Source organism: Cebus imitator, unplaced genomic scaffold (assembly GCF_001604975.1).
Source record: "Cebus imitator isolate Cc_AM_T3 unplaced genomic scaffold, Cebus_imitator-1.0 Scaffold229, whole genome shotgun sequence".
NCBI classification, from domain to species: Eukaryota; Metazoa; Chordata; class Mammalia; order Primates; family Cebidae; genus Cebus; species Cebus imitator.
Genome location: NW_016107544.1, coordinates 2,931,034 through 2,947,040, shown reverse-complemented (window position 1 = coordinate 2,947,040; position 16,007 = coordinate 2,931,034). Strand labels below are relative to the sequence as shown.

The window sequence follows — 16,007 nt, the reverse complement described above, 5'->3', positions numbered from 1 at the left end:
TACCCAAAAAGTGAACATTGTACCAATTAGGTAATTTTTCAACTCTCAGCCCTGAACCCTTTTGGAGTACCCAATCCTCATGTTTATGTTCATGTGTATCTTCTGTTTAGCTTCCACTTATAAGTGAGAGCATGTGGTATTTGATTGTCTGTTTCCAGATTAGTTCACTTAGGATAATGGCCTTCAGCTCCATTCATGTTGCTGTAAAGAACATAATTTCCTTCTTTTTATGTCTGTGTAGTATTCCATGGTGTGTATATACCATATTTTCTTTTCTTTTCTTTTCTTTTCTTTTAATATTTTATTGTGTTTTAGGTTTTGGGGTACATGGGAAGAACATGCAGGATTTTTGCATAGGTACATACATGGCAATGTGCTTTGTTGCCTTCCTCCCCATCACCTATATCTGGCATGTTTCCCCATGTTATCCCTCCCTAACTCCCCAACCTGCACTGTCCCTCCCCTAGTTCCCCCCAACACAGACCTCAGTGTGTGATGCTTCCTCCCTGTGTTCATGTGTTCTCATTGTTCAACACCCACCTATGAGTGAGAACATGCAGTGTTTGATTTTCTGTTCTTGTGTCAGTTTACTGAGAATGATGGTTTCCAGGTTCATCCATGTCCCTACAAAGGACACGAACTCATCGTTTTTGTTGGCTGCATAGTATTCCATGGTGTATACGTGTCACATTTTCCCTGTCCAGTCATCATCAATGGGCATTTGGGTTGGTTCCAGGTCTTTGCTAATGTAAACAGTGCTGCAGTAAACATTCGTGTGCATGTGTCCTTATAGTAGAGCAATTTATAATCCTTTGGATATATACCCAGTAATGGGATTGCTGGATCAAATGGAATTTCTATTTTTAGGTCCTTGAGGAATCGCCACACTGTATTCCACAATGGTTGAAGAAATTTACACTCCCACCAACAGTGTAAAAGTGTTTCTATTTCTCCACATCCTCTCCAGCATCTGTTGTCTCCTGATTTTTTAATGATTGCCATTCTAACTGGCGTGAGATGGTATCTCAATGTAGTTTTGATTTGCATTTCTCTAATGACCAATCAGTGATGATGAGCATTTTTTCATATGTTTGTTGGCCTCATGTATGTCTTCTTTTGAAAAGTGTCTGTTCATATCCTTCACTCACTTTTGAATACGCTTGTTTGTTTTTTTCTTGTAAATCTGTTTTAGTTCTTTGCAGATTCTGGATATTAGCCCTTTGTCAGATGGGTAGATTGCAAAAAGTTTTTTCCATTCTGTTGGTTGCCGATTCACTCTAATGATTGTTTCTTTTGCTGTTAAGAAGCTCTGAAGTTTCATTAAATCCCATTTGTCTATTTTGGCTTTTGTTGCCAGTGCTTTTGGTGTTTTAGTCATGAAGTCCTTGCCTATGCCTTTGTCCTGAATGGTATTGCCTAGATTTTCTTCTAGGGTTTTTATGGTGTTAGGTCTTATGTTGAAGTCTTTGATCTACCTGGAGTTAATATTAGTGTAAGCTGTCAGGAAGGGGTCCAGTTTCTGGTTTCTGCACATGGCTAGCCAGTTATCCCAACACATGGCTAGCCAGTTATCCCAACACCATTTATTAAATAGGGAATCCTTTCCCCATTGTTTGTTTGTGTCCAGTTTGTCAAAGATCAGATGGTTGTAGATGTGTGGCATTGCCTCCAAGGCCTCTGTTCTGTTCCATTGGTCTATATCTCTGTTTTGGTACCAGAACCATGCTGTTTTGATTACTGTAGGCTTGTAGTATAGTTTGAAGTCAGGTAGAGTGATGCCTCCAGCTTTGTTCTTTTTGCTTAGAATTGACTTGGCTGTGCGGGCTCTCTTTTGGTTCCATATGAAGTTTAAGGCGGTTTTATCCAGTTCTGTGAAGAAGGTCATTGGTAGCTTGATGGGGATAGCATTGAATCTATAAATTACTTTGGGCAGTATGGCCATTTTCACATACTGATTCTTCCTAACCATGAGCATGGAATGTTTCTTCATCTGTTTGTGTCCTCTCTTATTTCGTTGAGCAGTGGTTTGTAGTTCTCCTTGAAGATGTCCTTTAAATTCCTTGTTAGTTGTATTCCTAGGTATTTTATTCTCTTTGTAGCAATTGTGAATGGCAGTTCGTTCTTGATTTGGCTCCCTTTAAGTCTGATATTGGCGTATAGGAATGCTTATAATTTTTGCACATTGATTTTGTATCCTGAGACTTTGCTGAAGTTGCTTATCAGTTTCAGGAGATTTGGGGCTGAGAAGATGGGGTCTTCTAAATATACAATCATGTCTCCTGCAAATAGAGAAAATTTGACTTCCTCCTTTCCTAATTGAATACCCTTTATTTCTTTGTCTTGCCTGATCTCTCTGGCTAGAACTTCCAATACTATATTGAATAGGAGCAGTGAGAGAGGGCATCCTTGTCTAGTGCCAGATTTCAAAGGGAATGCTTCCAGGTTTTGCCCATTCAATATGATATTGGCTGTGGGTTTGTCGTAAATAGCTTTTATTATTTTGAGATCCATTCCGTCAATACCTAGTTTATTGATAGTTTTTAGCATAAAGGGCTGTTGAATTTTGTCAAAGGCCTTCTCTGCATCTATTGAGATAATCATGTGACTTTTGTCTTTGGCTCTGTTTATGTGGTGAATTATGTTTATAGACTTGTTGGTGTTGAACCAGCCTTGCATCCCCAGGATGAGGCCTACTTGACTGTGATGGATAAGCTTTTTGATGTGCTTTTGCAATTGGTTTGCCATTATTTTATTGAAGATTTTTGCATCTATGTTCATCATGGATATTGGCCTGAAGTTTTCTTTTCTTGTTGAATCTCTGCCGGGTTTTGGCATCAGGATGATGTTAGTCTCATAAAATAATTTGGGAAGGATTCCCTCTTTTTGGATTGTTTGGAATAGTTTCAGAAGGAATGGTACCAGCTCCTCTTTGTATACCTGGTAGAATTTGACTGTGAACCCATCTGGACCTGGGCTTTTTTTGGTTGGTAGGCTATTAATTGCTGCCTCAAGTTCAGCCCTTGTTATTGGTCTGTTCAGGGTTTTGACTTCTTACTGGTGTAAGCTTGGGAGGATGCAAGTGTCCAGGAATTTATCCATTTCTTCCAGGTTTTCTGGTTTACGTGCATAGAGTTGTTTGTAGTAATCTCTGATGGTGGTTTGTATTTCTGTGGAATCTGTGGTAATATCCCCTTTATCGTTTTTTTATTGCATCTATTTGATTATTCTCTCTTTTTTATTAATCTGGCTAGTGGTCTGTCTATTTTGTTGATGTTTTCAAGAAACCAGCTCCTGGATTTATTGATTATTTGAAGGGTTTTTTGTGTCTCTATCTCCTTCAGTTGTGCTCTGATCTTAATTATTTCTTGTCTTCTGCTAGGTTTTGAGTTTTTTCCTTCTTGCTCCTCTAGCTCTTTAAATTTTCACCATATGGTGCCAATTTTAGATCTTTTCTTGCTTCTCGTGTGGGCATTTATTGCTGTATATTTTCCTCTAGGCACTGCTTTAAATGTGTTCCAGAGATTCTGGTATATTGTGTCTTCATTCTCGTTGGTTTTGAAGAACATCTTTATTTCTGCCTTCATTTCATTGTTTATCCAGTCAATGTTCAAGAGCCAGCTGTTCAGTTTCCATGAAGTTGTGCGGTTCTGAGCTAGTTTCTGAGTTCTGAATTCTAACTTGATTGCACTGTGGTCTGAGAGACTGTTATGATTTCCATTCTTTTGCATTTGCTGAGGAGTGATTTACTTCCAATTATGTGGTCAATTTTAGAGTAGGTGTGATGTGGNTTCCATGAAGCTGTGTGGTTCTGACTTAGTTTTTTAATCCTGAGTTCTAATTTGGTTGCACTGTGGTCTGAGAGACTGTTCGTTATGATTTCCATTCTTTTGCATTTGCTGAGGAGTGATTTACTTCCAATTATGTGGTCAATTTTAGAGTAGGTGTGATGTGGTGCTGAGAAGAATGTATATTCTGTGGATTTGGGGTGGAGAGTTCTGTAAAAGTCTATTAGGTCTGCTTGGTCTAGGTCTGAGTTCAAGTCCTGGATATCCTTGTTAATTTTCTGTCTGGTTGACCTGTCTAATATTGACAGTGGCCTGCCTTGCTAGGTTTGGGAAGCTCTCCTGGATAGTATCCTGAAGAGTTTTTTCCAGCTTGGATTCATTCTATCCATCACATTCAGGTACACCTATCAAACTTAGATTAGGTCTTTTCACATTATCCCATACTTCTTGGAGGCTTTGTTCGTTCCTTTTTATTCTTTTTTCTCTAATCTTTTCTTCTCATTTCATTGAGTTGATCTTCAATCTCTGATATCCTTTCTTCTGCTTTTGAAACTTGTATATGCTTCACGAAGTTCTCATGTTGTGTTTTTCAGCTCCATCAATTCATTTATCTTCCTCTATAATCTATTTATTCTCATTAGCATTTCATCAAACCTTTTTTCAGGTTTCTTAGTTTCTTTGCATTGGGTTAGAACATGTTCTTTTAGCTCATATAAGTTTCTTATTATCCACCTTCTGAAGCCTGTTTCTGTCAATTCATCAGATTCATTCTCCATCCAATTTTGTTCCCTTGCTGGTGAGGAGTTGCGATCCCTTGGAGGAAGAGAGGCGTTCTGGTTTTGGGTGTTTTCATCCTTTTACACTCGTTTCTTCTCATCTTTGTGGATTTATCTCCCTGTGGTCTTTGTAGTTGGTGACTTTCAGATGGGGTCTCTGAGCGGTCGTCCTGTTTGTTGATGATGAAGTCATTTCTTTCTGTTTCTTAGTTTTCCTTCTAACAGTCAGTCCCCTCCACTGTAGGACTGCTGGAGGTCCACTCCAGACCCTGGTTGCCTGGGGATCACCTGCAGCGGCCTCTGCGTTTTAGCTGGGAACTGCAATCCAGAGCTGTTCCTATTCAGTCATCTTGGATCCCGTTCACTAACCATATTTTCTTTACCCAGTCAACTGTTGATGGACACTCAAGTTGGTTCTATGACTTTACTATTGTGTATAGTACCATGATGAACATATGAGTGCAAGTGTCTTCTCTTTCTTTTCAATAGTTATCCAAAGCTTTCTTTTTATTCTTCAAATTCCTCAAATCACCTTATTTTACTTCCTGCTTCTCAGCAAGTAATTTTGTCATTTATCTCAGAAAACAGAAACAATTATAAGTTATAAATTTCTACAAACTTACTCACATCTTCCATCATTTTTGCCTTTTCCAGGTTCTAGAGGAAGTAGCAGCACATCCTGTTATCCGAGTCTTCATTTATTCTGTGTACTTAGAATATTGCTCAGTTTTCTTTTTCTCTTTCCTTTCTGGATTTCAATAGTGTATTTTTTCTCTTTTTTTCTTTTCTTTCTGAATCTCAATAGTATATTTTGTTGTGGGGTTGGGGAGGGTCACCTTTATTCCATATATGAAAGAACCCATAGATCTCATTTGAACATGAATTCATCTCTAGCTCCTATTCTCTATCTCTTTTCTTTCATAGCCAAAAACCTGCTATCTCCAGTTACTCACCTTCCATCCACTCCTATAACTCCCTCCAATCTGGTTTTCCCTTACCTTTCCATTGATACTATTTTCAATAAGATAACAATTATTTTGTTATTTTATGGTCTAGTAGGCTCAACATATTTAATCTGCAGACTTTAATATGACTGACATTGTTCTCCTTACACATTTTTCTTTTCTTCTTTTTTGTGAGACGGAATCTAAGTCTATTATCCAGGCTGGAGTGCAGTGGCACGATCTGGCTCACTGCAGTCTCCATCTCCCAGGTTCAGATGATTCTCCTGCCTCAGCCTCCCAAGTACCTGGGATTACAGGCATGTGCCACCACCCCTCACTAATTTTTGTATTTTAGTTTTTAGTAGAACAAGGTTTCTCCATGGTTGCTAGGCTGGTCTTGAACTCCTGACTTCAAGTGATCTGCACGCCTCAGCCTCTTAAAGTGCTGAGATTATAGGCATGAGCCACCACACCAGGCCACATTTTTCTTATTCTTTTGTTTTCCATTATATCTTCTTCTGTTTGCCAAAATTTCCTTTGCAAGCACTTCATCCTCTGTCCCTAAAAATGGTGTTACTGTGGGTTCTGGTGTCAGTCCTCTATATCTACTCTTTCTGGGCAATTTCATTTATACTCAGGTTTTACATTTTTTGAGGGCAAAGTTCATGTTTTTTTCAGCTTTCTTCCTGTGTAATAATACCTGATATCTACTAATCATAAATAATATTGTTGAATAAATGAATTTAGATAATATCATCCAAATGCTATCATCAGTCATTGAAAAATATTGCTCGTAATTCCCCCTTTCGGAGATAATCCTAGATCTTATGTTGGTGTATTTTTTCAGTCTTTTCTCTACCTAGTGTCTGAATTTCTTACTATTTTAATTATTTGAAAACCTACTATCTTTCTATATTTGTTATATATATGTAGAAACCTTTCAAAGAAGTCCAAAAATAGAAAGTTTCCAGAACCACCAAACAATGAGGATGAAGATGAAGATGTCAAAGCTGAAAGACTAAAGGTCAAAGAGCTGATGAGTTGCCAGTGTTGTGAGGAGGTAATTTATTCTTTATGCTGTCATATTAAATATGAAATGATCAGTTCCCAGTATATAGAAATTAATCTGAAAAATAGTTTTTTGCATATGAAGCAGTCTGAAAAAAATCTTTCTTGGAAAAAAATGCTTGTCTACTTATCTTTGAATAAACCAGGATTTCAGTCATCAATGGATATTTATTTGTACTGTATCTCCTTATTAGCCAATATAATTTTTATAATATGGACATGAGGTATGTGTAGCCTGTCATTTCATGATAGGTTTTGTAACTTTCTTTTTAAATACAATTTTTCTTATTAGAAACCATCCATTATGGTCAGCAATTTGCATAAAGAATATGATGACAAGAAAGATTTTCTTCTTTCAAGAAAAGTAAAGAAAGTGGCAACTAAATACGTCTCTTTCTGTGTGAAAAAAGGCTGGTATTTAATTTTTTCTTACATAACTTTTCTAGAAGAATAATTTCCACTTTTGGTTTGATTTTATTATGATTTTTTTCTTTCAATTTCTTTAGGAGAGATCTTAGGACTGTTGGGTCCAAATGGTGCTGGCAAAAGTACAGTTATTAATATTCTGGTTGGTGATATTGAACCAACTTCAGGAAAGGTATGATGTGTAAGAGTATGGGATATGTTGAATATGATTTATATTTTTAATTAAGATAAACTTTTAAGACAAATTAGGATTTGGTATTCAATTTTATTGTATATTTTTAGCATTTTTTGTATAGCTTGATCAAATTATGATCTTTTTGGTTATCTGCAAAAATAATGTACTTGGTGAAATTTTTGTATACACATGTAGACACACACATATACAATATTTCTGCTTCTGTAATGCTTACATGCATGAGTTATTTGTCTGCCAACTTAATGGAAGACAATTTTATTAGCTTCAAGAGATTTGGGAGTTTGTTTTGACCTGCCATCAGCTAGTCTTTGATTATAAGCATGTCACTCACCACTTTGTGGATACTTCACAAAAGTATCCTGATCCCATTTCCTGCTTCTCTCCCCTTGCTTACTTTATGCTAGCCACACAGGAAAATGACAGGCATACTCTCTTCTTCAAGTTTTTTTCCAAGGTGTTTTCTTTGTTTGGCTATACCTTATGCCTTAGAAATACATACACTAAATTCACTTACCTCGAATGTCACCTTCCAATGAAGCTCCCTGATTATTAGAATTATAGCTTTCTTTTTCATCCAACTCTGCATTACCCGTTCTGACCATTTTTCATGTCTCCAAACTCTGACTTAGCTATATATTGTCTTTCCATCATCAAAAAGGAGTAAAACATCTGACTGGATGCCATGGCTGACGCCTGTAATCCCAACACTTTGGGAGGTTGAGGCAGGAGGATTGCTTGAGACTAGCCTGGGCAATATAGTGAGACCTTGTCTCTACTAAAATTCAAAAAAGAAAAAATAATAGCCAGGCATGGTGGCACATGTTTGTAGTCTCTGTTGCTTAATATTAATAGTAATAGTAATAATAATAAAGGAGTACAACTCTGACTTGATTACTCTGGCTATAGAAAGGTGTTTTGATTCATGTACTGGCCACTCCCTCCACAATGTAAATTAAGCAAAGGTAGTAAAAATTGATTTGTGTTTCTATAGGTATTTTTGGGAGATTATTCTTCAGAGACAAGTGAAGAAGATTATTCAATAAAGTGTATGGGTTACTGTCCTCAGATAAACCCTTTGTGGCCAGATACTACACTGCAGGAACATTTTGAAATTTATGGAGCCATAAAAGGAATGAGTGCAAGTGACATGAAAGAAGTCATAAGTCGGTAAAATGATTGTCTTTAAATTCCTTTTGTTACTTAGGGGAAATATTTACATTTCATATTTTTTGAATTTCATAACAAGCATTTCTGTGGACAGTAATTTTTATAGAAAATGGTCATTACTTTTTCACATATTCTTTATGGTATATGAAAATACATTGATAGCTATAAATTATGATAACTGTAAAAAAGGTAATTTTTCTAGTTACATAATGAATGTACCTGTGTCATGAAACTTATTTAATTCAAAGTGAACTATTTTATCAAGATATTAATTTATTTAAAATGACATAATTGGAGAATTTTGCCCTTACCTACTTATAATAGCTTCAACTGAGTAATTATTCTAGAGAAAACAGCATCAGAGATCACATACAATTGATATTTATGTTTATATATCATGGTATATTCATTTTGTATTGTTCATTTTGCAGAATAACAAATGCACTTGACTTAAAAGAACATCTTCGGAAAACTGTAAAGAAACTACCTGCAGGAATCAAACGAAAGGTACTTTCATTAAACTCCAAATAATGTCTGTATTTTTTTAATGATAGTTTAGTACCTGATATCATCTTGATAAATTCCTTATAATGAACCTTTGTTAATTCCCCACCCGTCTTTTTCTTTCCATGTAGTTGTGTTTTGCTCTAAGTATGCTAGGGAATCCTCAGATTACTTTGCTAGATGAACCATCTACAGGTATGGATCCTAAAGCCAAACAGCACATGTGGTAAGTATGATACTTGTGACAAAGTACATCATACTTTAGAATAAAATAATAGTTTCTTTTATTATAATAGTTTTATGTTATTTATATGTACATCTTGATTTTAAATTCGATTCAAAGGATATAATAGTAATTAAAAATTAAATAGATTTAAAGATTTTGTTAAGCTTTTAAAACTTTGCCATATTTTTCATGAAGTGTTAATAGTATTTTATATATTCCAGAACAGAAATAAGCATATGGATAATTATTAAGATAAAGAGTTCCTGTGTTCTGTATAGTTTTTAAGGCTTTTTCTAGTCATTTGACATATAAATGATCTTTCACAAGATCATGGTGTCTTGAATTTATGTTGGGACTCTTTCTAGTACAGTGATGCATTGCCTAATGACAGAGATACATTCTGGGAAAGGTGATTTTGTCATTGTGCAAATGTAATGGAGTGTACTTATATAAACCTCTGGGTGGTTATAGCCTATAACCTACCTAGACTATATACCTGTAGACTATTGATTCTAGGCTATAAATCTGTAGAGCATGTCACTGCACTGAATATTGTAGGCAGTTGTAACACGATGGTATTTGTGTATCTAGACATTTCTAAACATAGAAAAGATATAGTAAAAATACAGTATTATACTCTTATGGGATCATGGTTGGAAATGGTTTTCCTCATTGACTGATATGTCATTATGCAGTGCATGTAAAGTACTAATTAGTTGAACAACTCTTTTTTTTTTTTTGAGATGGAGTCTTGTTCTGTCACCCAAACTGGAGTGCAGTGGTGCGATCTTGGCTCATGGCAACCTCTGCCTCATGGCAACCTCTGCCTCTCAGGCCCAAGCAGTTCTACTGCCTCAGCCTTCCAAGTAGCTGGGACTACAGGCAAGAGCCACCACGCTTAGCTAATTTTTTGTTTTTGTTTTCCTTTTGTTTTGAGATGGAGTCTCGCCATGTCACCCAGGCTAGAATGCAATGGCGTGTTCTTGGCTTACTGCAACCTCCGCCTCCCAGGTTCAAGTGATTCTCCTGCCTCAGACTCCCAAATGGCTGGGATTACAGGCGTGTGCCACCACTCCTGGCTAAGTTTTATCTTTAGTAGAGTTGGGGTTTCACCATGTTGGCCAGGCTGGTCTCAAACTCCTGAACTCAGGCGATCCACCCCCCTCGGCCTCCCAAAATGCTGGAATTACAGATGTGAGCCACTGCGCTCAGCCTTGAACAACTCTTTAAGCCTCTACTTCCATGTCTATAAAATGTAAAGTTTGGTTTGTATGCATGTTAAAGTTTTCTTACGATTCAAAGCCTGTTTTGGTTATAACATGAAAAGACATCAATTTTAAAGTTTATTTGTTGTCATACTTTTAGCCCATATTAACATTTGAAATTATAGATTTTTTTCCATTTGACAAGCTTTCGAAATGAAGGGAAAATAAATTAGAATATAAAAGCCATAGTTGGGTAGGATGTAATAACCACAGCAATTAATATTTGGAAGTTTTAATTTACTTAATTCACCAATCAGTTGGATTTTTAAAAGCCTATTTTTTTTTAATAAACAGATGTGTTCCTGTCTTTATTTTATTTGTGTTTTATAGGCGAGCAATTCGAACTGCATTTAAAAACAAAAAGCGGGCTGCTATTCTGACCACTCATTACATGGAGGAGGCAGAGGCTGTCTGTGATCGAGTAGCTATCATGGTGTCTGGACAGTTAAGGTTGCTGTCTTAAATAGCATGCCATTTAGGGGAAGAGGGTGGGGGCTGGATTTTGAATGTCATCATTTCAAAAACATGGTAATATTTAGTAATTTAAATGTTAAATATTTTTGTTTTTGAGTTAGCTTTTTATAGATTGACTTGAAGTATGTTGAGTTTTTAAAAAATTTGACTGTTTACTTTGAATTTGAATTCATTTACTATTTCAATAACTTGTAATATTTTTAGGCATTGTACTTGTTATTTTAAGAAATTGTTATATGCTGGATTAATTATAGAACACAAATATGAAATAAATATATGAGTTTATACTTACATAAATAATTGAGTAAAGAAATAAGTGTGAGAAAAGAGGTGGATCTTCCTTACAAAACAACTCCAAATAATATATGTTGATAATACCTCCTTCAAGGGAGTAGGTTGAATCTCCTATCCCCCAAGTTTGGACTGGACTTAGCTGGTTTCTTGTAAAAATTAAACTACCGAAGGAGGAAAACAGTAACTTCACAGTTGAGAAAGCTGGAAAATACTACCTTAACTAAATAATGTTGTACAGATACCATGTATTCACTGATGCGATATGATGGGAAAAGTACCACAGCTGTGTGATATTCTTTCCAAAACCCATAACCCAAGTCTAATCATGAGAAAAATATCAGACTAATTTGAATTGAGGGACCTTCTACCAGACACATGACCAGTACTTCTCAAAACTGTCAAAATCATGAAAAAGAAAGAATAAGAAACTGTCACCACAGTGATAGACTAAGGTGACATGACAGCTAAGAACACTATGGTACCCTGGACAGATCCTGGAATAAGCAAAGGACAATAGTGGAAAATTGGTGAAATCTAAATAAAGTATGGAGTTCAGTTACAAGAAATGTACCAGTGTTGGTGTCTCAGTTTTGAACAAATTGACCATGGTAATGTAAAATGACAAGATTAGAGAAACTGAAACTGGATGAAGAGTGTATGGGGATGCTGTATTTTCTTTGCAATTTTTCTCTAAATTAAATGTAAAGATATGTTTTTTAAAAATGTAGTGATATATGTGAGAAATTATTCTTTGAAACTGTCATTTTATATCTGAGCTTTCTTTTAAAAAAATTACTTCAGATGTATTGGAACAGTGCAACATCTAAAGAGTAAATATGGAAAAGGCTACTTTTTGGAAATTAAATTGAAGGACTGGGTAGAAAACCTAGAAGTAGACCGCCTTCAAAGAGAAATTCAGTATATTTTCCCAAATGCAAGCCGTCAGGAAAGGTAAAATTTTTTAAAACATGGTTATATTTCTTTATAAAGCAAAGACTATAAACAGTTATTATATTAAGGATTAAGTGAAAAATCATCCTTTTATTCATAGGGCATATATGTATTTCTCTGTGTGTGTATGAAAATATATATATATATATTTCATATGTATATGAAATGTATTTATCTGTAGATTACATATATAGAGATTATACATATATATATATATATGTTTCTGTATTATCACCAGTACTGGACTAATGAAGTCTGATGGCTTGTGTTTTATATCTGCCTTAGTATTAGATTTTTCAATATTCAGTAGTATTTAATTTTTTTTAACATTCTTAGTAGCATTGAGTTATTTTGTTTTGCATGAAAATGTAATTTTAAACAATTTTTATCCAAGTAAATATCAAAATTAATTGTTGAATTTTATTTTGAGCTTTAAACATGTTAAACTTTGTTGAGTTTTAGAACACAATAGTAGTAATTTTTTATTTTTTTCATATTTTATCTTTGTTTTCAGTTTTTCTTCTATTTTGGCTTATAAAATTCCTAAGGAAGATGTTCAGTCCCTTTCACAATCTTTTTTTAAGCTGGAAGAAGGTAAGTAGTATTTGAAAAACATTTATGTCATAGCTCTCAAATTATGAAAGCATTTTATTTAAAATGTTTAAAACTAGGGACTTAAGTTTATTTTAGAAACTATGGCAGATAAAAAGATAACTTTTTTTATTTAATGTAAGACACAGGTAAACACTAATGTGGTAGGGATTTTGTTGATATACTCTATTGTAATATAAACCTTTTACAATATTTAGAGAGCATTGACACAGCTTTTCACATTGCATCTATGAGAAAGGCCAGCTTAACTATCGAGTCTTTGCAGTTAGTCCAGTGGCAGGAGCTCTGAGTTTCTTGAATCCTTACTTCATACTGGTCCATAGAAGCAGCAACACTATCAAGACTCCAGTGACGAGGAGAAGTCTGAGTGTAGGAGAGTGGGCATTCCCCAAAGTTTTAAGGAAGCTTATAGAATCTTGGTATTATAAAAATAAGTGGCATGTAGGATAAATATAAATATATATGCTGGTGAAAGTTGAGGGAGATCACCTCCTGGAAGAATCAGGTGTTCATATGCAGATTATTTTATGGCATTTATAAACTGTGAAACAACCTATGTTTATGTATAAGGTTCATTAATTTCAAAATAAGTACAAAATTTTTATGATTGTTCTTTATGTGATTATTGAATACAAAAAGATTTCCTGATACTATATATATTCTTGTCATAGCTATGGATTAAGAACACTAATTATTTTTATGTCTGTAATATATGTATTCACATAGTCAGGTAAAGTTCTGCTTTCCTGGTGATTTCTTTCCCTTTGTTTTTGAGATGGAGTCTTCCTCTTGTCGCCTAGGCTGGAGTACAGTGGCACCATCTTGACTCACTACAACCTCTGCCTCCCGGGTTCAAGCAATTCTGCCTCCGCCTCCTGAGTAGCTCGGATTACAGGCGACTGCCACCACGCCTGGCTAATTTTTGTATTTTCAGTAGAAATTGGGTTTCACCATGTTGGCCAGGCTGATCTCAAACTCCTGACCTCGTGATTCACCTGCCTTGGCCATCCAAAGTGCTGGGATTATAGGTATGAGCCACTGTGCCCGGCCTCCTGGTGATTTCTTTATGACCAAAGAGAACACCTGAACTACTTATGGAGAATTAAATTAAAGGAATGAGTAGAACAACAGAAGTTTGGTATTACTTTATATTGCAAAGGAATCTGAAATAAATACAGAAAAGTTTATGGGCCGGGCATGATGGTTCACACCTATAATCTCAGCACTTTGGGAGGCTGAGGCGGGAGGATCCTGTAAGCTCAGGGTTCAAGATCAGCCTGAGCAACATAGTGAGACCCTGTTTATACAAAATAATTTTTAAAATTAGCCAAGTATGGTGGCTTGTGCCTTTAGTCCCAGCTACTCAGGAGGCTGAGGTGGGAGGATTGTTTGAGCCTGGGAGGTCAAGGCTGCAGTGAGCCATCATTGTGCCACTGTATAACAGCCTGGGCAACAAAGAAAGACCTTGTCTTAAAAAAAAAAAAAAAAAAAAAAAAAAAAAAAAAAAAAAAAAAAAAAAAAAAAAAAAAAAAAAGAAAAGTTTATAGAAATAGGACCAATATCCAGAATCTAGTTCAAGAAGCAAGAATAGGCAACAGTGGAGTTGGAGAATGGGAGATAAGAGAGCAGGGATCAAAAGAAGACAGGAAAAGAATCACTAGAAAAAAGATAATAGAGAAAAAGTGCAATAAGACAAGTAACATTAGACATAGTACTTAGGTCTATAGAGGAATTATAGGTATGGGGAAGAGAAAGGAAGTAAGAGAGAAAAATAGCATGTTGTGGCAGCTTCAAATTTAAGTGAGTTGATTACAGAGATTTTTTAAAACAGATTGTTAGCCACTTTAGTAGTCATAGCCATTTTTTCAAATATTGATAAGTAATATACTATTTTTATATTTTAATAGCTAAACATGCATTTGCCATTGAAGAATATAGCTTTTCTCAAGCAACATTAGAACAGGTACGATAAAGTTAATTTTTTTTTTATTGTACTTTAGATTTTGGGGTACATGTGCAGATCATGCAGGATTGTTGCATAGGTACATATATGGCAATGTGCTTTGTTGCCTCCATCACCCCGTCACCTATATCTGCCATTTCTCCCCATGTTATCCCTCCCCAACATCCCCACCCCCCTGCTGTGCCTCCCCTGCCCCCTGGCAGACCCCAGTGTGTGATGCTTCCCTCCCTGTGTGCATGTGTTCTTGTTGTTCAACACCCACCTATGAGCGAGAACATGCAGTGTTTGATTTTCTGTTCTTGTGTCAGTTTGCTGAAAATGATGGTTTCCAGATTCATCCATGTCCCTAGAAAGGAAACAAACTCATCGTTTTTTATGGCTGCATAGTATTCCATGGTGTATATGTGCCACATTTTCCTTTTTCAGTCTATCATCAATGGGCATTTGGGTTGGTTCCAGGTCTTTGCTATTGTAAACAATGCCACAATGAACATATGTGTGCATGTGTCTTTATAATAGAACAATTTATAATCCTTTGGGTATATACCCAGTAATGGGATTGCTGGGTCAAATAGAATTTCTATTTCTAGGTCCTTGAGGAATCGCCACACTGTCTTCCACAATGGTTGAACTAATTTACACTCCCACCAACAGTGTAAAAGCGTTCCTGTTTCTCCACATCCTCTCCAGCATCTGTTGTCTCCTGATTTTTTAATGATCACCATTCTAACTGGTGTGAGATGGTATCTCAGTGTGGTTTTGATTTGTATTTCTCTAATAACCAGTGATGATGAGCATTTTTTCATATATTTGTTGACCTCATGTATGTCTTCTTTTGAAAAGTGTCTGTTCATATCCTTTGCCCACTTTTGGATGGGTTTGTTTGTTTTTTTCTTGTAAATCTGTTTTAGTTCTTTGTAGATTCTGTATATTAGCCCTTTGTCAGATAGATAGATTGCAAAAATTTTTTCTCATTCTATTGGTTGCCGGTTCACACTAATGATTGCTTCTTTTGCTGTACAGAAGCTCTGGAGATTAATTATATCCCGTTTGTCTATTTTGGCTTTTGTTGCCAGTGCTTTTGGTGTTTTAGTCATGAAGTCCTTGCCTATGCCTTTGTCCTGAATGGTTTTGCCTAGGTTTTCTTCTAGGGTTTCTATGGTGTTAGGTCTCTTTTTTTAATGTTTTTTTATTGCATTTTTGGTTTTGGGGTACATTTGAAGAGCACGCAAGATTGTTGCGTAGGTACACACATGGCAGCATGATTTGCTGCCTTCCTCTCCTTCAGCCATATCTGGCATTTCTCCCCATGCTATCTCTCCCCAACTCCCCGCCCCCCACTGTCCCTCCCCTATT

The 16,007-nt window shown here is 35.9% G+C and overlaps 1 protein-coding gene across 4 annotated transcripts in view; it reads left to right on the top strand.

The window, feature by feature from the left end:
- The window catches only part of ABCA5 (ATP binding cassette subfamily A member 5), a 96,098-nt gene that overhangs the window by 72,610 nt on the left and 7,481 nt on the right, over window positions 1-16,007 (top strand). For all 4 annotated transcript variants that reach the window (XM_037727420.1, XM_017497359.2, XM_017497360.2 and 1 more), the window contains 10 exons: window positions 6,439-6,565; window positions 6,866-6,983; window positions 7,080-7,171; window positions 8,187-8,362; window positions 8,794-8,869; window positions 8,998-9,092; window positions 10,688-10,807; window positions 11,927-12,076; window positions 12,591-12,670; window positions 14,596-14,651. In XM_037727420.1, coding sequence (XP_037583348.1) covers window positions 6,439-6,565; window positions 6,866-6,983; window positions 7,080-7,171; window positions 8,187-8,362; window positions 8,794-8,869; window positions 8,998-9,092; window positions 10,688-10,807; window positions 11,927-12,076; window positions 12,591-12,670; window positions 14,596-14,651 — 1,090 coding nt within the window. The remainder of the gene's footprint in view (window positions 1-6,438; window positions 6,566-6,865; window positions 6,984-7,079; window positions 7,172-8,186; window positions 8,363-8,793; window positions 8,870-8,997; window positions 9,093-10,687; window positions 10,808-11,926; window positions 12,077-12,590; window positions 12,671-14,595; window positions 14,652-16,007) is intronic.